This window comes from Trachurus japonicus, chromosome 3 (assembly GCF_045865225.1).
Source record: "Trachurus japonicus isolate A0001 chromosome 3, Traja_1.0".
Taxonomy (NCBI): Eukaryota; Metazoa; Chordata; class Actinopteri; order Carangiformes; family Carangidae; genus Trachurus; species Trachurus japonicus.
In genome coordinates this window covers 33,040,073-33,062,682 of record NC_140909.1, presented here as the reverse complement: position 1 = coordinate 33,062,682, position 22,610 = coordinate 33,040,073, and the positions used below count along the sequence as shown (strand labels likewise).

General features: G+C 43.3%; 1 protein-coding gene across 13 annotated transcripts in view; it reads right to left on the bottom strand.

Moving 5' to 3' along the window:
• Nucleotides 1-22,610, bottom strand: part of nav2a (neuron navigator 2a) — a 253,595-nt gene that overhangs the window by 67,143 nt on the left and 163,842 nt on the right. For 6 of the 13 annotated variants that reach the window (XM_085771114.1, XM_085771084.1, XM_085771099.1 and 3 more), the window contains exons 2-7: nt 22,161-22,278; nt 18,520-18,572; nt 8,139-8,211; nt 7,009-7,252; nt 6,695-6,751; nt 3,826-3,959 (exon numbers count right to left, since the gene is read on the bottom strand). In XM_085771114.1, coding sequence (XP_085627240.1) covers nt 3,826-3,959; nt 6,695-6,751; nt 7,009-7,252; nt 8,139-8,211; nt 18,520-18,572; nt 22,161-22,278 — 679 coding nt within the window. Of the gene's footprint in view, nt 1-1,362; nt 1,492-3,825; nt 3,960-6,694; nt 6,752-7,008; nt 7,253-8,138; nt 8,212-12,110; nt 12,271-18,519; nt 18,573-22,160; nt 22,279-22,610 lie in introns of those variants that run through there. The other 7 variants (XM_085771091.1, XM_085771129.1, XM_085771149.1 and 4 more) reach the window with 6 other exon arrangements.

Below are 22,610 nucleotides of genomic sequence, written 5' to 3'. Positions count from 1 at the left end.
TCGGTGGGTGCATGTCAAATTTAAGAGAAAGGAGGATGTTTGTTCTCCTCTGCGACTTCAAACGCTCAAGTCCCTGCGTGGTCTGCAGACCCGGGTGAGCCCATTTGCACACGCACACACACACACAGAAAAAAAACAAGCAGTAAATGCATTAAGGTAGCGTCGGCTGACACTGTTTAGACATCACAAGCCTCTCTAACCCCTCTCATGGCTGCACCGGTCACAAGACATTGAACTAAACCTTCTCAGTCAGTCGGCCACTAAATTGCTGACCTGAAAACGGCCTCATGTACAAGTCACTCACATGTAGCACGCATGACTACAATGTTATCCAGTATATTCATATCTGCTGCAGTGGGAACACCTCTCCCCTGATGAGATTTATTTCATTTACAGATAATTGAATCTGTTAAATCTGCACCAATTATGCCAGACTGGCACAACAACGTTTGCGGCTGCGGGGTCTTTGCTTACTCATCATGTTGTGATTTCAGCAGCCTGCTCTCTCTCTCTCTCTCTCTCTCTCTCGCTCCCTCCTCAGTCATTGTGCACCTAAAAGTGAGAGGGACAGCCGGCTTTTGTGTGGAGACTGAAACTTTTTAAAGTTTCTCCACATGAATACACTCAAACAGTGACGCTACAGCTCATCAGAAGGCTATTCATTCAGCGAGGGCACTGGCATAGAAACACACACACACACACACACACACACACACACATATACACACATAGAGTAGCAGGGTAACAGAGTTGCATGTGCACCAATACACAACCACAGGTTCCCCCCCTGCTCTCGCTGTCCCTCTGCTCTGTGTCACTCGGTGGACACCCAGACGCTGTCACCTTATGTTAACACAAAGCTGAGGAGAAGATTCAGGTCTTGTTTCCTCACTGTACGGTCCGTGCAGCAACGTGATTCCATTCTGGTGTCACAGCACATTGACACACAGCAGATCTGGCCTCACAAAAGAAAAGTGCAGGTGTCTCTGGAACCATCTCAACCTGCAGCAGCACCGTGTCACAACAAGCATAATGTGGATAAAATAGGTCCTAATGGTGATTTTTGTGGTTGCAACAAAAGGAAAGTCTAATTCAGTGCAGAAAAGATGGTTAAATTGTAAGCCAATATCTCTACAATCCAACTGCTTTTAAAATGCAAATTGTTCAAAGGAAGTAAGTAAACTTTAGTGAAGAAAAGTCTTTGAGTGCATCCCCTTCAGCAGCTCAAAAAACTGTAAAACTGTCTAAATCTGCTGCCACATTTTCATGTATCAAACGCATATAGCTCAAGGTACTCATTTGAAAACTATGACTGTTATGATATGCTATATCCAGGTGATCTACAAGTGCACGGTGACAAACCTCATAGATGCTGCAGACGTCCAGGAGGAACAGACAGAGAGAGAGAAGGAGAGGTGAGGAGGAGATGGACAGGAGAGGAGAGGAGAGGAGGGAAGAGTCCAAAACCATGGCCAGTCGTCCAAAGAGTGCAGGAGGTGGAGGAGGAGGAGTGTAGTGTAGTGCAGACAGGGGGGGAAGGAGGGGCTTGGCTATATGTCAACAACGGGGCAAGATATAGAGGGGGGGGGGGGGGTCGACCAGTGATTCTCACCCTCTCTGCTGTCAGTCATATGGCCTACTGCTCCCAAACACACAGACATACAAACACCTACAAGCTGAGACTCCAAATTAACTTTGACGATGTTTTAAAGGGTCACCTGCTTAAACTAAAAAACACCCTGTAATCAACTCAACTATAGCCATTAATGCTACTGCTACAGTTACCACCACTGTTAGGCTCCCACTACATCACAGGAGTAGTTCAACTTTTGGAGAAACATGCTTATTCAGCGATAAACGTACAAGACACTATGGCATGAATGTAGAATAAATATAAGCTGTTAGCCATGAATCAGGAAGTCACTGGCCAGGTGAGCAAATCTGCCACATAACCCACCCACAAAACCACAACATGTTTTTTTTTTTTTCCCCCATGAATCAGACAAACAAGACTTTACTTATTAATGAGGCTGAGTTAAAGGTGCTGGTAAGTGAATTTTGTTACCCTCAGCTTTTTCCCCTTGTTTCCTGTTTTTATGCTGAGCTAAGCCAACAGGTGGCTAACGCTAGCTTCATAGAGAAAGCATAACATAGAGAAAGCAAATAAAGGTATTTTCCATACTCTCCATCCTTTTACACTTAGGTTAACACTTCTTTTATTACAACCACTACCACCTTCTTAACTGATAGTAATACTGAGGACGTGTTTCATCAACACTATGGAAATTCAAGGGCATTTGCTTCCATCATGTTTGTCTATATTTCTGTCACACGCACGTTCATGAATGCACATGTCCACAAATATATGGCCATCCACTTCAAACTCTGCCGGCTTAAATGGAGCTGTACATCAGAGTAAAAGCCCCACAGTGAGACGTTACTGTGTGGCTCCCAGTTAATTTGTCACTATTTAAACACAACTCTCTCTCTCTCTGTATGTGTCACTCGTTGGTCCCGTCTCTCTCTCTGGGCGGTCAGATTCTGTGTCTAAAGCTGGGTAATGAGTTTAGACTGTGAACACTAACACAGTCTATATAAAGCCTTGGCTCACTGAGTAGCGACAGAGGCTATTTCAACACTGGTTTAACTAAATATACTGCCAAACACACTCAGTGTGTATTCTGCAGAGCGGTAACACCGAGTAGAATGAATTAAACTGGGTCAGGCCAGTTTGGAATAAACGTGTGAACGTAGAGCTCTGACTCCAAGCCAAACATCTGACGGCAAACAGGTCTATTGTCAAACAGAGAGTGAAAGTAAACTATATTTAAATGATATATTTTATAGATTTAGATAAAGTTGATGCATTTAGCTGTTCCACATCAACAAAACAGCAAAGTCGGAGGAGTTACTGCAGGCGTCTGTTTCCACAACTCATTTTCTACACACACACACACGCACACGCACACGCACACACACACACACACACACACACACACACACACACACACACTGTTAGCTGGCAGTTACAGAACTGCATGGATGTAGATGGGAATGAACAGAGCAGCTGTGGTGGACAATACATAGTTTCTTGGTTAAAAGTCAAAGGTGGAAGCCGCTGTATGTCGAAAATAAAACCTGTGCAGACTAGTAATCATTCAGTGACTCCCAAGGAGGATTCTGGGAAGACACAGTCACTGATAAAGATTCAAACTGTGTTGCACGCCCCGAGCGATCTCTCCACCTCTGCTCAGTGCTCCATCACAGCGGCGGACTGAAGGTCACCATCACATCTTGCTGTGCACGTCCAGAGGAAGAACTTCATCTAACAACTTGTTTGTAAAGGAAAGGTTAAAACTCTCTCCTGCTGCAGTGAAATACAGCATAAAGTCTTAATAAATGCACTGAGCTGACTCGACCCTGGTAAACATTAAAAAGAATCCAATGAGCGCTCATTTACTGAAAGCATCTTGACTTTATCCTCATGTATCCTTCATTATTCAGCACAGCGGTGCGTGCTGAGGGCTATGCAGTATTTTCTGGCACGACTTTTAACACTTTCTCTCGGTCTCAAAGCAACAGAGCTAACTTTCATTTTTAAGTATGATAACACAAAAGCCCCGAAAGACTCATAATTCACCTCAAATGATCCTTGACGCAGCAACACAAACTTTTAAGAGTCTATTTTGTAACTTCACTCAGTACAGCAGCTATTATAAGATCTTAAGGATATCTCAGTGTTTTCATCTTATGATGGTTGTATTAATAACCGTCTCAGGCTAAATTTAAGTGTGTGTGTGTCTGTGGTTGTGTAAAAAGGCCTACCTTTGTTCAGATGTGAATTGGCTTTGGTCTTGTCACTGAAGCCCTGGCTGCGTCTGTTCCCAGCAGCACTGACCGAGCCCCTTGGAGGGATGTCACCGCCGGCAGTGGACACCCTCGCCGTGGGGCCGGGAAGTCTGATGGAGAGAGAAAGAGAGAGAGAGAAAGGAAGACAGACAGACAGAAAGAAAGAAAGAAAGAAAGAGAGAGAGAGAGGGGGCGTAAACAGGCCAAAACATTTAGTTTGCTTATTAGTCGGTGGAGGTGATGAGATTAGGGGAGGACATCTGTGCTATAAAGCATTTATCTGACATGGAAACACAACAGGTTGATTTTCTGCTCGGCAAAAACACGTCACACAATTAGTCCACACAGCTTCTAAAACCAAACAGGAGGGGGTTAAGGTAGGTTAGGGTTAGGTGGGACTGTGAGCACAGGGGCCATGCAGGCAGGTACTGCACTGTACAACAGACACTGTAGTTGCAAGATATGTCGCACTCAGAGACTAAAGGATATCATTTCACACTGCTTTTCTGTTATTTGTCAGAGCACTGTGCCACCACGTTAGGAAGGGTGCTCCATATAAAGTTGCTAATCTTTATAATCTGTTTAAAGGGAATAAGCAGCCAAACCAAAAAAACTGACAGGCATAATAATCTCACACAGGAATCATTCTGTCTTGGTTTTCCATGTTGTGAGCCTGAGGAAACTGATGCAGCTCAACATCCATGCTGCTGTTACTGAATTCATAACATTTGTGATTTTTGAGCTACCGTATTGATTTCCAATAGAGACAAACTCTCTTCTTGCCCTCTGGTTGGGCAACAAGGCCAGGTCTACTTCAAACGGATGACTGCACTATAACCACACGGCCACAGCTGTCGACTATTTTAGACCTTTTTGGTAACAGTGACTTCTCCATAGACAAATATTTACATCTGGTTCATTGTCAGGCTGTGGCTCAGATGGGAAGCCACTCGCTGTTTAATAAACGCACACTCAGCTATAGTTTGCCCCAGTTCTGCCTTTCCCATATACACCTGCAGTAAACCCTAATGGAGACAGATGAGCTCACAGCAGCAGCATGTGCACGTGCGTGGCGGCCTGGACCATCTGACGGGATCCAGGTCTCATGAGGGCTGTGTTGAGCTCAGCAGCCTCAGATTACACATCCTGCTCCTTTATTTCTCCACATGGATTAGACAGGATACAGCGGCCTGGTGAAATTTATGACACCTTTATTCCGTGTTGTAAATTGATCTTTGGTGAGGTCTGCGAGCCGGGCTGTAATCTAACCAGGCGGTGGCACAGAGGCTGCTAATGAAATGCTAATTCATCCAGTGGCGACATCATCATCGTCCTGGGACTGTGAGGCGGATGCTGATAAGAAGATTACAGCTCTCTCTTTCAGCTCTCGTATACATTATACAAACGCTCATTTCCTCCATGCCATTCACTTTGACTGACCATTACTTATCTTGGCCACTGCAAGGTAATAGGTTTTACTATATTATTTAGCCAAGAGTAGCCTAAGCTAATTTGACTTTCAATCATGGCAGGAGCAGTCAGTCTATTGAAACAAATGCTTAGTTTGACGGTTTGATGAATTTCAACATAAGTGTGTCATACACAGCCAATTAAAATATTGCCTTGAATAAATAAGTGATTAAGTTCTATTACTGTACTACTCAGGCTTATTCATCCTTGACGAAATAAAGGCAATATCAGCTGCTCACAAAAAGCCAAAAAATATACTTAAAAATTTTTTTTTTTAAATCAGCTGCTCACTCACGACAATAAAAAAAGGAAATTACCTTATAAACTGTGACAAATTCATATATTTAAAACAAATTATTTGATTCCTTTGTTGAAAAAAAAGAGAAAATTGTGATATTTCTCGTCTCACCTTAACTCCAAATGAAGCAGCTTTTCACTGAAAATTGTTTCCTCATAACATCAAATTCAATGTCACATGCTGGACATTTAAAAAACAGCTCAATCTGATGGAGCATATGCATTATTTGACGGAAAAATGCCATTAAAGGAGAACAGAAGAGAAAAAGTCTGCAGTAGTTTAAGTGGAGGGCACCAGGTGACCCCCCCACAACCCCTACAGCTCTTCCTTTTTTTTTTCTTTGTTGTTACAGATGCTGGCCAGAGGGTGGGGCCATTGCATTGCTCTGAAGAGCAGCCGGTGTGGGGGCAGGTGCAATGCAAACAGAATCTGGGATGGGCAGCATGCAAAAAAACCACATCGTAAAATCCAATTTCAAGGTGCATCATCACAGAGTGTAACACTGCATGCTAAAGAAGAGGCAAACGTGAACGCAAACAGATTTGAAGGGGAAATGCAGACTGAAGCTAAATTTCAGTGGCATATTGTCATATTGTAGATACACATTCCAGCCACAGAATCCTCCTGTGTTAATTATTAATGCCACATTATATGGTGGGGGGGGATGTGTGCTTGTCAAGCAAACCCACACAAACACACACACACACACACAAGAACACACACTTACTTAAGGGTTATCTAAAGGTCTTTCACAGCCCATTTAGCAGGCTTGCCAAATGAGGCGCGCTGCCAGACAGACAGGGCCGTCCGAAAATGGAGCCTGGAGCTTTAGTCCCTATCTGCTCAACACTACCACTCATGCATATTAGATAGTGCTTGTAGTAGAGATTGCCCTTAATCACAGACAAAGAAACAACATGAGACTCATTACAGTACAAAAGAAATGTTATCCTTGATTAGGGGCAATTTCTACCCTCCTGTTTCCTGGAATGGGACGGGACAGGAGGTGGAGGTGGAGGTGGAGGTGGAGGAGAGAGAGGGAGGAGCAAGAAAAACAGAAATGCAGAAGACGCTGACCTAGAGGTCTTTTTCTGACCAAGGGAAAACTTGAGTAGTTTACTCTGAGACCCATCCCTAGAGGAAAAGAGAAGAAAAGAGGGATATGGAAGAGGACAGAGACGGAGAGATCAGGTTTACAGTTATAAATGACAGGAAGTGTGAACAGGAAGATAGAGATGACAAAATGATGGATTAGAGCAGCAGAAACGGCAAGAGAGAGCGAAGAATACGGAGACAGACTCCTGTTCACCCAGTTTCAAGGTTATACTGTACACTCCTGCGGTGTTTCCACGTTACAGGGTTTTTTTCATAAGCGAGCCCGCGAGCCTCACCTGGACTGCATCTCGGCCTGTGCTGCTTTCTGGGCTGTGAGGGCAGGAGTCCCATGCGGAGAGTGGCCGAGCTGGGCTGGGGCGCTGCTCTGCTGGCTGAGGGGGGGGTGGGCGCTCTGGGACTGGGCGGTGGGGTGGAGAGAGGGCTGGGAGTTCTGCCGCTGGGCCTGCTGCTGCTGCTGTTTGTAGCGGGACAAGCTGAAGAAGAGGCCGAGGATGGCTTTCAGATTACCATTGCGGATCTCTGCGGGTCGGGGGAGAAAGAAAAGACGAATGATGAGGAGGAGAGATGTCACTTCAGCCTCGCTAAATAACAACATGCTGTGCTGAAAAACTAAAGCTAAAGATGCTACTTTTTACTGGCTGTCACCTCCCTTTTTTGTATATAATATTGTTGTGACAGTGACTCATCCTTTTATTGGCTTCACCCACATGCTGTTGCATATTCTCAGTTTAATTACATACTTACATACACTATTTTTACACCAACTGCTCCTTACTTTTCAAAGAAACACACAGGCAATAACCTGACTTAACCAGTTCTTCAACTGGCATTGATGCAGTTAAGCGAACAGTGAGGAGTTGTAGCACCTATTTAACTTCAGCCTGAAAACAAACTTTCACAAATTCAATCCAATTTACTGTTGTTAGTTCTCCAATTTATCTAAATTACATGTTCCTGGACCGCAAGATGAAAGTCACAAGAACACACTGGAGTAGAGTGACCCTGTGTCTTTGTTGCAATCAGGGGATATCGCTACTCACTGACCCACTGCTCTGTCCAATGACAACACTATCAGTATTAGTACAGTTACTATTATTGTTCCTTGGTTTCCTATGTGAGGAATAAACACCATTTTTCACTGTTAGTTTTAAGGTACATTAGTTTTACCAGTGATATTATCAGTCTCTAGCAACCCTGTGTTTTTATGTACTGTCTATTATTAATCTAGTGTGCCCTTATGAAAGGGTCTGCCAAAATAAATACCTCTCTGACAAAGTGCCACTCTTTTTATAAGTATAAAGGACCTTGAGTTGAGTATGTAGCCTGGCCTGGCCCAGCCTGGCCTGGGTTTTTATCCACCACCCATTTTCCAGTGAAAGCAAAAGTGCAGGAGTCCAGAGCTTACCTTCTGCAGACAGACCCTGGATGTTGACTCCTTTGGCTGCCAGGAAACTGAGGCAGGCATCAATGTTCTCAATCTGGACGGAGAGACACAGACACAGCTGTAAGACACTACATCCTGCACATTTCCATTCAGATTTGCATATTTGTATAATGCGAGGAAGCGTGTTGGTCTGTCTTTTGCACGCTTCTCCTGAGAGCATAATGTCAAAACTGTCTACAGATTTCTCTAGGAAGAAAAGTTGGCAGCACAACATGTACTAATTTGTTAGAAACTTCAGAAAAGATGTGCTGGACATCAAAACTGAAATGTGAGAAAATACAGATCATATACCCTTCAATATTCATTGACTGAATAATGTTGGAACAGTGAACAACAGGCTGCTATGGTGGGAAACCAAATCTGTGGATGTTTACCGCATTTACTTTGGCAGCAAATACTTACATGTTTTATGCCAGTAAGCATACATTTGAAATCTAAGAAAGCTCGATAGAATCAGTATGCTGATGCTAAGGCCTCACAACCTGCATCTGGATGCACCTCTGCATCAAAATGCACGTAACAGACAGACAATCCCATGATTGGCTGATGGTAGCAAGCAGTGTTTGAATCTTGTTTGCATTAAAACTTTATACAAGTTAGTTGCGCAAAATTTCATGTGACCCAGATGTAAGACCACACAAATGCATGGAAAGCATCAGAATGTCCGTGGCAGATGTGTTTGACTGGCTGCAGCAATAACAAAGGCTATGATAGCAAAATGGTACGGGATCAAAATAATAACATCATTCATTCGAATGTCATTCTGAGATCTGTATGAAAAGCTGTGAAATGACTGGTGAGTATTTGAGGAATCAAGCTGTGAGACAAACATACCAGAGTAGCTTTAAAGTGGCTGGCTGATTGACCTGTGATGTGCAAAAAGCTCTGAAAGTAACTATTGACCACATGGTGACTTAGTCAAAACAGGATTCAAAACCAAGCAGACATGTGCCCGCGGAGCTACAGGGAAGCTAACCATCTATCCCGACTAGGTTGCTATGACAGCAGCCGTGGCAACCTGAGCAGACTGCTGAGCTGTCACCGGACTGCGAGAGGATTTGATAGGCAGACGGGCTTTGTTCAGGGCCCACGTGAGCCCATTATGCAGCGGGGCCTGCTGGCTGGCTCACGTAATCACAAAGTAAACCACATAAAACAAGTCATCGCTGCAGATGAATGATTGTCCGATCAAAGTTTACCAACTGTTGTTTCCAATGAGCAAACACAGCAGGTACAACACAAAGGATATCAATGTGGCATGGCCGTTTGTCTCTCATGTTACATACAGTGATACTGTAAGCAGGGTGATTCACTAAAGGCTCAACTGTGAAATGGGCATTAAAAAAGCATTGTACAGTATGCACAAAGGTTAAAGAGGTGATAAATCTTCTTTAGCATGACATTTATTACAAGCCAGAGTGGATTTACAACACATTGAGGCTGGTGTGCAACAATACTCTCACACCATTTGAAAGCTATAACAGGTTAAACGGAATCTCACAGGAGAGGGAGTAAAGATATAGAGCAGTGATACTCCAGTTGCGTGTGGTTTGTAAACTAAAATACATATGAACTGTGTCCTTTGTAAAGCAGGCCGGGTGCGGGCTGCAACCGGGAGGGTCCCGCTCTCGTAAGATTAATGACATGATTACACTTAATATGCAGTGACTAAATATAGCCTGACCTACAGCTCCCTCTGTGCTGCTCCTGTTGGGAAGTATCCGGCTGTGAGGTGAGAAGCTGAAGTAGCAGCTCATTTACATCTGCCTCTGTTCAACTCTGCCAGCGTCTCCAGTCTGCACTCACTGTACAGTAGGTGATTCTGGGAGTGTGTGACTGAATTCATTCATCTACATAAACAAAGCCACTGCAACCTGCAACCTATACTATTTGCTATTACCCACTTCTCCTGTTATATATTATGTACAGTATTATATATGATTGTTATTACTACAACATTGCATGGTACTATTGGTGACACCCTCCACCATGATTCAAACCTGTTATTATTTTCAAAAAACTGCTATTACTTGCACTCACTACTATATTATCATTGATTCCATCACCTCACAATGACCAATTGTTACATCCAAAATTATAATTGTATAACTTATTTAGTTGATTGTCAAATCCACCACCCCAATATTAATTATTACTACTACTACTACTAATTGTCAAGTACTGCAAAAATGAATAGTCAGAGCCTTTACCATAATAATATTAGTGATATTCACACAACTATAAACAACTAACCACAACTTGCTACATTACCACCAGGTCAACAAATAATATCTATTGAAAAAAGGAAAAAAATCCAGAGTGCTCAGAAGGTTCAAAACATGTGACGAAGGTGCTCTTTGGTGGGAACATTGGTCAAAAAAGGAAAATCCAAGGCACTCTTCTTCAACAATAAAAAGCCTTTATTTTACAATGGCTATATCAAGTAAAACATTGGAGTGGGTTACAGCCCACGCGTTTCAGCAGAAGCCTTCTTCAGGGTGTGATAATAATATCTATTACCAGATTTAATGATGCCTCGATTATTAATAACTACATCTACTATTAGAGTTGAGTCCATCTCCAACCAACCCTTAGTTACTGCAGTATATTGGTATAATAATTACTTTGTTACTACTTGCTACACCTGCATCTGGATTACAAGACTTCCATCATATTATTGTTATTCATGAAATCACTAATGAATCAACCCCCAGATTAAACTCCATGTCTATCTGAGTGTGGGAAGCAGCCACAGGACACAAAGTCACAGATTGAGTCGAAACAGCAGTGCTAACCCCGTTGTCACGTCCGTGACCCCGTGACCCCAGAAACAGCTGTTAGAGGGGCTGACACATGCTGCCCTCCTCCGAGGTGATACGGCACAAAACATGGGAACAGGAGGAATGCAGAGTGTGGTCCTCTCCGGATACCAACACAGCATTAAAAATAAACTCTGTCTCTAATACCCCGGGCCTAAACTATAACTTCATCTGGGTGACTGAACCCCCACCACCACCACCATCACCACCCACCCCACCCCCCAACCACTGCCCCAAATTCCCTGGTAGAGTTGTTGCTTAAATAGCAGCAGCCTGCAGAAAATATGCTTCATTAAGATACCCCATCACAAATGCCAGGCCCGTCCTGCTGAGATGCACCCGGGCCCCTCCTCTCAGGAAGTATAAATACTGAAACCTCTCGCTATTTAAAACCTGTGGAGACCAGAGCTCAGAAAAGCCAGAGTACTGTAACACTATTCTGTCACAATCTACCATCAGCTCCAGAGCCCGAGACCTCTCTCTCTGTTCGAAATAGAAAGATCAATAAACGCCCTCCAAGTTTAACTTGTGCACAGAGCAACGTTTTATCTTCGGTCTGAAGACACTGGACACAGGACTCATCTGTGTGTGTGTGTGATTCCATTAGTTAGGTTCGGTGGATTGAAGATTATAATTTAGGTTTTTTGGGAGGGCAGCCTTGTGGCTTCAGAGTTTAAGATGCTGTTCAAGTAATCACAGCTTCCCTGGTTCAAGTCTGCCCAGGGATCTGTTACTGTAAAACTCCTCTCTCCTCCTAGTTAAAGGTTTACTGAGACGTCTTTCGCTTGACGTCATATTGTTCATCACATGTTTGCATAGTTATCAGCATGAATGATAAAACTATAACCGGACAAAAACAGGAAATTAGAAACACAATATGTGTCTGTTTAAGTTTAGCTTTTTCGGCTAATTATGTGATCCATTAATCTACTGTTATCCACTGACATGAAAGGCAAAAGAGTGAGCAAATCAACAGATAGAAAATACTAAATATCTTTAAAAAACGTCGGAGAGAAATCCACACATTAAACAAATCACCTGTAGCTCTGGGTGACACCCGCAGCTGCACACTATTGGAACTACACCTTGATCTGTATGGACGTCACGCTCCTACCTGGCTGGACGTATGATCTGTTGCTGCAGTGTGACTGCCCTGCCCGGCTTCACACCTCCATCCACGCCACCGTCACCTCCTGCTCTGCTCCGGCTCCCGGCAGCAGCATGGGGCCAGCCAGCCACACAGCCCTCTGAACAAACACTACCTCCCATCACAGGGATACTATTGTTGTGTGTGTGAGTGTGTGTGTGTATGTGTGTGTGTGGCAGAGAGAGAGAGAGCTACAGCAGAGAGAGAGAGAGAGGGAGGGAGCGTGACCACGAGTGTTGTGTGTCTGAAGCAGGATATGACAGATTGAGGCTTTTGAAGACTGATACTGAGGCTGATATTTTTAAACCAAAGTTGCTGACAGACAATCTTAAAGAACCATTTTCCATATTTAATTTCGACTGTTTTCACGTCAAAACACCAAAAGTGGTGGGATCTGCTCACTATCTTATTCTGAAAAAGCCTCTGAAACAGCATCATGAACAGAGTCTAAACTTACTGTATGGGGACTGTTGTTGCTGTAGGTCTGTGAAACACACTGGGACGAGTCTGTGATAATGAGCTATAAAAATAACCATGACTTATGTGAGACGTCAAGTATTGAGCAGTTTTTTTTTTGTTTTTTTTTACCACACCACCACAGCTATTCAATACTTGTGATCTCTAGGACTCACATCTGCCCTATAAATGATAATTCTGGTTTATTACAGCTTGACACATATTTTTGTACTTGCCTAAAGTAATAGTTGTAAATCTCAGAAACAGGGTGACAGTTTAACAACATCACCAAGTCAGATGGGATGTTACACAAAGTTCCTCAAGGATGATCTTTTTGTATAATTTCACAATTTCTCTTTGTTTTCACTTTGTTGCACTTGGAGGATTAGGTGAAATCTGTCAGCTCATCTGTTCAGTGGTGTCGACGTGCCCCAAGATCTCAGATTCTCATTGGGTGAGATTAATTCTATCATTACTGATAAATGATAGGCATATCTACAAAAAATAAATAAATAAAAAAGCCCCATTGTCAGGTTCCATGTTGATGTCCATGTGTATTGTGATTATAGAGATATAAATAATGTTAAAGTATTAAAGCCTCAGTCCTCAGAGAAATATACACAGTCAGTCAGTATTCAAAAACTGAGCCTGAAAACAAGCTGTCGGGAATTCTGCCACTTTGTGATGTCACAACAGCGCAGTCACCAAGCCTTCATGCTACACTTTAAAGATTTGGTATCTCTGGTTGTTTTACCTGGAATCTACTCTATTTGCATCGGATCACTCAGAAAACAGTCAATCACTCAGAAGAGGGGCTCAGATCCTCCTCTCATTGGCTGATACCAAACCATTGTAACTAGAGCTTCAAAGAGAAGACAAAAATGTTTTTATTGCTTCTTAATACCACAAATATATCTTCTCAACACTTCAGATAAAAGCAGAAGAGGAAAACATGCATCTTCAAAAGATAATTTAATGAAAAACCAATATGTCTGACCTGAAGTGTTGTCATACAGTCTGGCTGTAGCGTAACAACATCAGCTTCTCTGCCAAAATCTCCATCATTTCACTGTCTGAGTGTTTAAGTGTTGAGGAATCCGGTCACGTAACGCTGCTGTGAGACAACGTGATGTGTATCTGTATCTGTAGATGTGTCTGTGTGACTGTGATTACATCTGTCAGAGCCTGCCCACACACACTTTCAGTCTCACAGGAGGTTTCACAGATTACAGCAAAAAGCTCATCTGCACAACTCTGCCATTCACTCCAGTAATTCTCACTTGCCTGCAAATGTAGGCACAGGTTTCGACGCCTCAGTGAAGTGTTGCTTTTCGCTGCTTATTGACAAATAGGATGCAGCAGCAGCATCAGCGGTAGCAGCATCTATGACAGACGCACAACGATCCACAATCACACACGTCCGCTCCAGTCAGTGTCGTCTGTCTTATTTCTTTTGCAAAAGCATGTTCACCAAATTAGTGCCGTGCATCTTTATTCATGTTCATGTAATCATGTTACGCCCACAGTGTGCACTCTCTCTATTAATTTGTCGTCTCTAAAATGTTTTATTGTGGTGTCTTGATAAGATTTACTAATCTTATCAACTGTGTTGTTTAGTTCTTGATTGTCCTATTTTTTCACATGAACTGCTCTCACAAACAAAAACAAAACTCCCCTCTGGCTACATCACCATTTCCCCGCTGACCTGTGTACAGAATGATTAAGGCAAATCTGTTTTAATTTGGTGTCTGGATGAAAAACAACCTTTGAGCTGTCTTTGAGTTTTGCAAAATCATTTTTTATTTTCCTTTAAGAAAGGCTGTTTTTTTTCTCCAAGGTTGAGGTTTCTTGTGTAATTTACAAACCGTTCTGTCACATCTCCTATGAATGCACTAACTGTTGTTGCAACAGATGACTACCTCATGTAACAAATGAGCACAGTTTGTCAGTGCGTATGCATGGGTGGGCAAAATAACGTGAACACTTTGCTGAGCATCGTGTGATTGCCTCCGTCACAGATCGTCATACGCTCCACAGCGACAGCTCAAGTAACCAGGGAGATGTATAGGCTATACAGTATCATACTGCATTGTCCTGCCAAGTGTTTCTATTATTTTGTCCACCCCTGCAGGTTCTATGTCTTTGTCGCCCGTGGTTCAGACAGACAAACTACCTTCACGATCAATAAAAAGCATGCACGCTCTGAAATCATATTTAAGGGGGTTGGTATATTTGGTTGCTTAGAAACAGTAACTGTGATTGCTCAGTTGCCTTCAGTCTGTCATGTGATCACCTGAGTTCTGACCAGTTGACGCACGCAGTGGGGATTTCTCTCTGACACACACACACACACACACACTCACACATACACACAAAGCACCTCTCCCTTTGATCAAACATTAACCAGCCTGTTGAATCATTAATAAAAAGTGGATTTGGGACATGTGCCTGCAAAAAGTTTCCCCCCATCCACAGAAATACTAAACTTTATCTGTGTCAGACCTGCAGCCATCGCCCCACCAGTCTGAATCTGTCTGCACTGACAGACGGATTGGTCTCTAACACCGCAGAGACCCATGGGACTGTGAGCACTCGGGTTAAGAAGTGGGTGTGGTCTGATCAACTTAGAAAAACTTGATATGCGACACCTTAAGGTGATAAATATAAGGGCTCTATTGTCAGGCAAGTGAGCTGTATCTCCATTTAATGTTCAGCTGGGGCCCTTGAGCTTTTCTGTTTTGTGTCAGCTCCATAAAACACCTGTTCATGCTGGTTTCTACCTGTGTGGCTGTCTGTCACTCTGACTCACTCAAAGTGACATGGAGAGGTGACAGTATTCCCCCTCAGAGCCAAGGTAGAAACAGTTTAACAACTACACACACAGACTCTTTCACTTTCTATTTCAACATCTATTTCTGTACAGCACTGCATATATATATATATATATATATATATATATATATATATACACACACATATACTGTCTGTGTCATGGGTTATCATTACATTTTAACAGATAATAATTCATATAGATACACAGGGCAATTAGATAACATAAGGAAAAGAGACATATGTCAGGGTGAGATAATCTAATGAGTCAGTTCATATTGCATTAAACACATTTATTTTCTCATTTGTACCATTTGGATCTGACCATCTGTTTTATTTGCCAATGTTCTGAATTACCTGTCTCTTCAGCCCCTATATAGTGGAGCTGAAATTGATTTAATTTGTAGTGATTATATCAACTTCTCTTTGAACAGGGCAGAGACTCAGATTCCTTAGAGTCTTTGTTTGATGAACAATGAAATAATCACTTAAAGTGACTTCAGCAACATCTGAGGTAAAACACAGATGAGGATGATATGATTTTGTGTTAGGCCTGGTTTCATTTTTCCAGCCCTGGGGAGGTTAAATTTCCTTTTCATTTCTGCTGCTATAGCATGCAAAGCTTGGACGAGACACCCCTATGCATGTTTGTTTGTGTGTCTCTGTGTGTGCGTGGCATCCCGTGTGTGGTTTTAGCAGCTCAGTGTCAAATCAACACTCTCGCTCTGGGCTGAACCCACGGAGACAGACACAACCACACACACACACACAGACAGACAGACACAAACACAACACTGGGTGGCAAAGGAATGACCCGATGATGGGGGTCCGTTTAACGAGGCTGTGACAGTTGTAAAAACAGCCAGTCAGTTTGGCCCGGATAGCCTGCATGCTAATCACTTAGCATGAATATGAGGTGAGAGCGCTCCAGTTTATTCCAGCGATGGAGCTTATTTCCATGTTTATTCGTTTAGAGACCGGGGTTAAGTTAAGTGGTGGTAATTGGCAGCAGCTTTGAAAGCTTTGTGGGATTGAAAGCAATGAAATCAAGTGCGGCAGAAGTGGGCTCTCGTGCTCCTTCATTCCAGCTGCCGACTCCACACTCAGGAGTTGTGTGTGTTTGTTTTGACAGTACTACAAAACACAAAGCAGACATTTGCATAATGGTTGAGGTTGCACCTGCCCTTACCACTGCTTCACTGCATCAGATTTTTTGCTTTAAAGCTGACAATCTCACTGAAATTATACACAGCCATCCAAAAATAATCACAAACACACACACGTCTGAGCTTATCCAGACAAAATAAAAGCAGATTTTGAAAGCTGTACTCCAACAAATCCAACTCTTACTAACTGAATGGACACGAATCACCATCTCTGAATGCTGACAATCACAGTATATTTGAAAGCACTTGATTCGTCTCAAACATATCCAGCAATCTTCTTGTCTAACAAAAAAAGAGAGAGGGGACACAGAATGCTGATACAGTAACAGCACAACAAAACCAAAGAGAGACGCCCAGACCACTGAGACCAAAGAGCACAAAACGCTCAATTACTGGTGACTGGAGGGGCATAAATAGAGCTAATGGGAAAGGACTAATTGGTAGATGAGTGGGACAGGAAGTATGGAGGGAGGGGTGAGCCATACTCATGTTAGTATATGAATGAATGAATGATTTTTTTTATTTTCGTGTCATGCCACCACTGTGGCCCATCCCATATGGGATTACAAGACAGATTTATTGACAAATACAAGGAAAAAAAAGACTAGACAGTCCTTCCTGTTGGTGTTATCTGCCACACAGGTGTGACATAAATAATCAATTTAAGATTACTTTCAGTATTCAACTATATATATATCGCTCTTCATCTCATTGCCCAAGCCTTTTCAAGAAATAAAGAAAATGCTAATATATTCAACTGAAAAAGATGTTTTAGCTTCTCAGCATCGTCTAACCACACAAATTCGTTATTTGGATCAACCGTACTAAACAATTTTTGTCTTACAGAGTCATAGAAAGGACAGTAGAACACAAAATGAATTTCATTCTCCACCGCTTGGATGTCACATTACAAATTCTATCGTCTTCTGCTGTGCCAACATATCTGCCTGTCTCAAAATGAAGACCAAGAATACCAGCTCTCAGTTGAGCACACAGGGATCTTTTCTTTTTAGACAAATTATACAAAACATACTGTAGTTTTCTGGGCCAAATACCTGTTTTATTTCACAGTAAGTACGCAGTTTTGGTTTACCCCAAACATCTAATGTATATTTACTGAATTTGTTGTACTTAAGTGGTAAAACAGAAAGACGATCCACAGCAAATCAACATTCTGCAGAAGAGATGCAGGTCCATGTGTACTGTATGTTTGCAGTGAAGAAGGAGGAGGGTGTGCAGGGATCAGCTGTGCCACCACCACCTCCTCCTCAGTTGTTAGCTCTGGGTGTGTATGTCTCTCTCTCTCTCTCTGGTGCTTTGAAAGGCTTCAGCAGTCTGGCACGTTGCCAAAAATAGCCCCCTCAGCTGGCACACTGGCCCAATTTATGACCCCTGCACATTCAGCGGAGGGCAGCCCTGCCCCGGGACTGTTGGCTCCCTTTTCCCACAACACTGTGACAACACTGAAATCCCACCACCAGCGTTTTTGGAAGGAAAATCCCACTTACATACCTGCTAAATGTCACTGCAAGACAATAACCCGTCATAACCGGCTATACTCTTTGTCACTGCTGCTCTCACTCCGGGAGATGAGAGGAATGCCGTCTGCGCTGCAAGTGTAATAAGATGAGGCAAAGCTGGCCCCAAAAACCCAAAGCCCGCGACGCTTTCAACTGAGCGCCAACTGCCTGAAGTCTGAGCCAGAGGTTTTCACAAACAGCAGCCTGCGCCGCAAGACCACAAGAGTAAAAATAAATGGACTTAACCATCCCCATCTACAACTGTTCACCAGTGACTTTTGTGCCACAGCTCCAGGGGGGGAGGGCCCCCACGAGGCGGCGGGACGGGACATCGGGGAGTGTGTTACTTCACACAGAGGTAAATTTCACAACGTTCTGCCAAAACAAACCTAGAAGGTCACTTACCATCTGAGAACGACTCTTGGGACAGCCATTGATATCATCAATCTTCTCATTGGCTGAGGAGAGACACAAAGAGGAGGCAGAGACAGAGAGGTAAAAGAGGAGAGAGTGAAAACTCTTGTCAGTTGTGTTTGGTTAATGTAATCCTCTCTTTTATTTCCACTGGAGATCCCGATGTGTGTGTGTGTGTCCCAGACAGTTTCTGGCTGAGTGAGGAGAGCAGAGGTGTTCATACTGGTGACTCTGACCCCCCCCTCTCTCCCCTCCCTCGTCTGTCCACCCACTGAGACATGAAACACTATCTGGTCACAGCAAATGGGGACGGGGCCACTGAGGGCCCGACCGGGATGGGAGTGTTGTACTGCATCTTTTCAGAGGGGGCGTGGGCATGTGTGTGTGTGTGTGTGGTGTCAAAGATTCCTCCCGTTCATTAGAGGCCCAGCCCATGGCAGCTGAGACACTGCCGTCAGCTCACAGCTGACAACTGTGCCAAAAGCTGGGCCAGTGGGGCCCACGGTGCAGCTCCACCTCAGGACCACGTATCTCAAATGCTCCTCCTACTACTACTGTACCTCCTGGTAAACAAACTTTCTGGATTGTGACCTCTCCAAACAAAGCTATTAACGTGTGCATATTTAAGGTAGTTTAAAGGGATAGTTCAACATTTTGGCAAATTGGTCCATGGCCATAATCCTCTATAGTCATAGCAGTAGGTTTGTTACCTTTAATTGTCAGTGCAAGCTGTTTTTAGAACAGCGGAGCAGAGCCACGAGCTGCTCAGAGCTACGCTATGGAGGCTAATGGGATTTCTTGGTTTCCCTCATCAAACTCATCAAATACACAATCCAACAACTCCAAAACTCTCTTGTGGACAAGTTGTGACCTGCACATTCACCACGCTATGAAATAATAACTGAACGTTACGAGGCTGAGTTGTTTTCTAGGTAAATGCAGAGACTGCTTGCCGAAAAACTGCCCCTGTCGGAATGCGCATCAGCGGTTTTGCATGAATTTACCTTGTATTTGATGAGTTTGATGAGGGAAACCAAGAAATCCCATGAGCCTCCGTAGCGTAGCTCTGAGCAGCTCACGGCTCTGCTCCGCCGTTCTAAAAATAGCTTGCACTGACAATTAAAGGTAACGAACCTACTGCTATGACTAGGGATTATGGCAATGGGCCAATTTGCCAAAATGTTGAACTATCCCTTTAACCAAAAATGTAATTTCTTTTCCTTCACTTAATTTAAAGTTGTTAGTTGTTGTTAAATTTAGTTTCAAAAGGTAAATTAAACTGAAGAACATCCCTGCCTGTTATCTTTTCTATAGAACATTTGTTTGTTAAACCAAATGTGGAAGGGAGATGTCAGTTGCTTGGCAACAACCAAAAATTTAATAAACTGGAAACTTGTAATGAGGTGTGGTGGCTAAGTGAAGATGCGTTCAATTTATTTATTTTTTTCTGCACAACACATTCCGTCTGTTTACCAGGACCTCGTGAAATAATGAAGTGCAGAGAAGATTTAATGAAAGTTTTAATGATCCCTGGGAAACTTTACCTATCATCATCATCATGACTGAATATATCTGCATAAACATGGCAAGTAGCATTTCATACATTTAAAAATAGACTCGGCAAATGTGTTGACACAATAAAATGATGGCTGATTTGTGTGCTTCCTGAAAAAATGCACCGTGTGGTTATGACACCCATAAAGGACAGCTACTCTGTAATTTTGAGATACACATTTAAACCAAAAAAAAAACTGAATGTTGTCAAAATAAAAAGGACAATAACCAAACCAGAAGCCTTGCTGACTCAAAGCTGGATTTGAGTAAAACATTAATCCTCTGGGTTGATGATGACCTGGATCTGGAAGTTTCCCTCCTCCAACACCCTGACCCTCAGTGTGTAACCGGGCAGACAAACAGGTGCCATAACCGATCGGGCCTTTGTCCCAGTGTGGCTGTTCTGACACCAGTCGGCTGCTCCTGTGTCACCGGAGAATGTGTGGTGTGAGGTTTCCCCAGCGGACAAGAGGCTCCAGGCATCAGGCAGCAACAGAACAGGTGAACAGACGGTTCTGGTTTGTGTAGTTTTAATGTGAGGGCAGTGCCTCCGTAGCGTAGCTCTGAGCAGCTCTCGGCTCTGCCCCGCTGTTCTAAAAATAGCTTGCACCGACAATTAAAGGTAACGAACCTACTCCTTCTGTAAAACTATAGGGATTATGGCAATGTGCCAATTTGCCAAAATGTTGAACTATCCATTTAACTCCACACAGACAGGCCCCAGGCATGGGAATCGAACCGAGGACCCTGTTGCTGTCAAGCAACATTGCCAGCGGATCGTTGCTACCTTGAGGACAGGTGGATATTTATGTTTTCTACTTTCCTGTCCACATCTTAACATTTCCTTCTCAGGATAGTTTGACGAATCACAGCACTTTACAAAACTCAGCACTTTGTCTTTTAGTTGATGAGTTTAGTTCCTGGGCCACTGCACTAACCTCAGTAACTTTACAGCCCTTTTCCAGCTGTGTGGGACGGAATAGCCAGGAAAACCCAAACAGCCACCATCATCTGGAGCCAGTAGCCACTCAAGCGTGTGATGTAAATACATGTCAGTACATTACATTTTTATGAAATGCCCTATGATGCCTAATATAAGTGAAGAAATGCATCACATGTAGCAGCTGCAGTGTGAGAACAGTGAGACTCTTCATAGCGGAGGTGGGATGATCTGGGTCAGAAACACGGAGGAAGAGGCTGAGAGCACACAGAGTCAGCGCTGAGTCACTGGTCAGCTGGTGTCGTCTCGCTTCAGCCTCGGGGCCGTCAGCGGAAGAAATGACAGACTACAGAGGGGCCAGACGAAATGACAAGACTGATGATGCTGATGATGATGATGATGATACACACCAGGGTGAGGGTCAAAGACAGAGAGAGACGGCCCACTTTCACAGCCTGCATTATACAGTAGGTAGAAACCCTCCAGAGCCCCACTGTCATGTGGTTATGCTATACAAGTGAATGTATTTTAAATAGAGAGAGTGTTATACACTTTGAGCACTAAGAGATTAGTCAAGAAAAAGGCCCTTTTGTCTCCTATATTTCTCACACTGTTACATAATATGTTCTATTTCTAATCAGTCTACACTTTGTTGGTCTGTCCATGACTGTATTTCAGTGTGAATCCCCAAAGGGAAGGGGAACTAAAGATTTCTAAATCAGATCCCTCTGTTTTTTGGCTTTATTTCTGAGAAGAAAACTTTTTTTTGGAGCAAACAAGCATCTTACTTCTCTCAAGTTCACTTATAACCCTGAGGACCAACCTGGAGAAGGTAAACTCTATCAGATATCCAAGGAAGAAATATCACTCTCTATCACTAAATAAGCTCTTTGTAAAATTCATACTTAACCTGACGTTACATCAGATAATAGAGACAGAGAACAGGGCAGTTCATTCAGCTCTATGCTGCAAATGAACAGATATTTAATGATAAGGACCCTGTCTGTGAAAGAAACAGCAACTACTTGTTTGGTAAAGGTCAGACAGACCTTTAAACATAACTGGTGACTTTTTTTTTCAGCAGCCACATGATCCCAACTAGTTTCTTGTTGCAGAGTCAAACGTGTGCCTTCCTTACCTACGACTTGGATGATCTCAGCCAGCAGCACTCCGTCTGTGACGTCTGTTTGCAGGTCCTTGATCAGACGCTTGTGTCCTGACTTGGCAAGGTAGTGGTTGGCCCAGTCCGTGTAGATCTGCAGGCAGACACAAACACACACCGCAGCGTTCAGTGACGAGCCAAGTGAAAATAAAAATCCAATCCAAAATAGAGGCAGCCCCGTCGGGTCGTCCACGTGTTTCAAACTCCATAAACACTTGAAAACTACAAAAGGTATAAATGGTTGAAGCAAATTTACGACTAATAAAATAACAACATGGTTGAATGGGAGCAGAGTAGCCCTCTTTCTTTTGTTGGGGCTCCGATCTGGCATATATCCGCGTGGTATTCAAATTGGGGCCATTGTGTTCAGCCGGGGCATTCATCTCACAGCGCACGGCGGCTGTTTTCAATGGGCCATGCTGACAT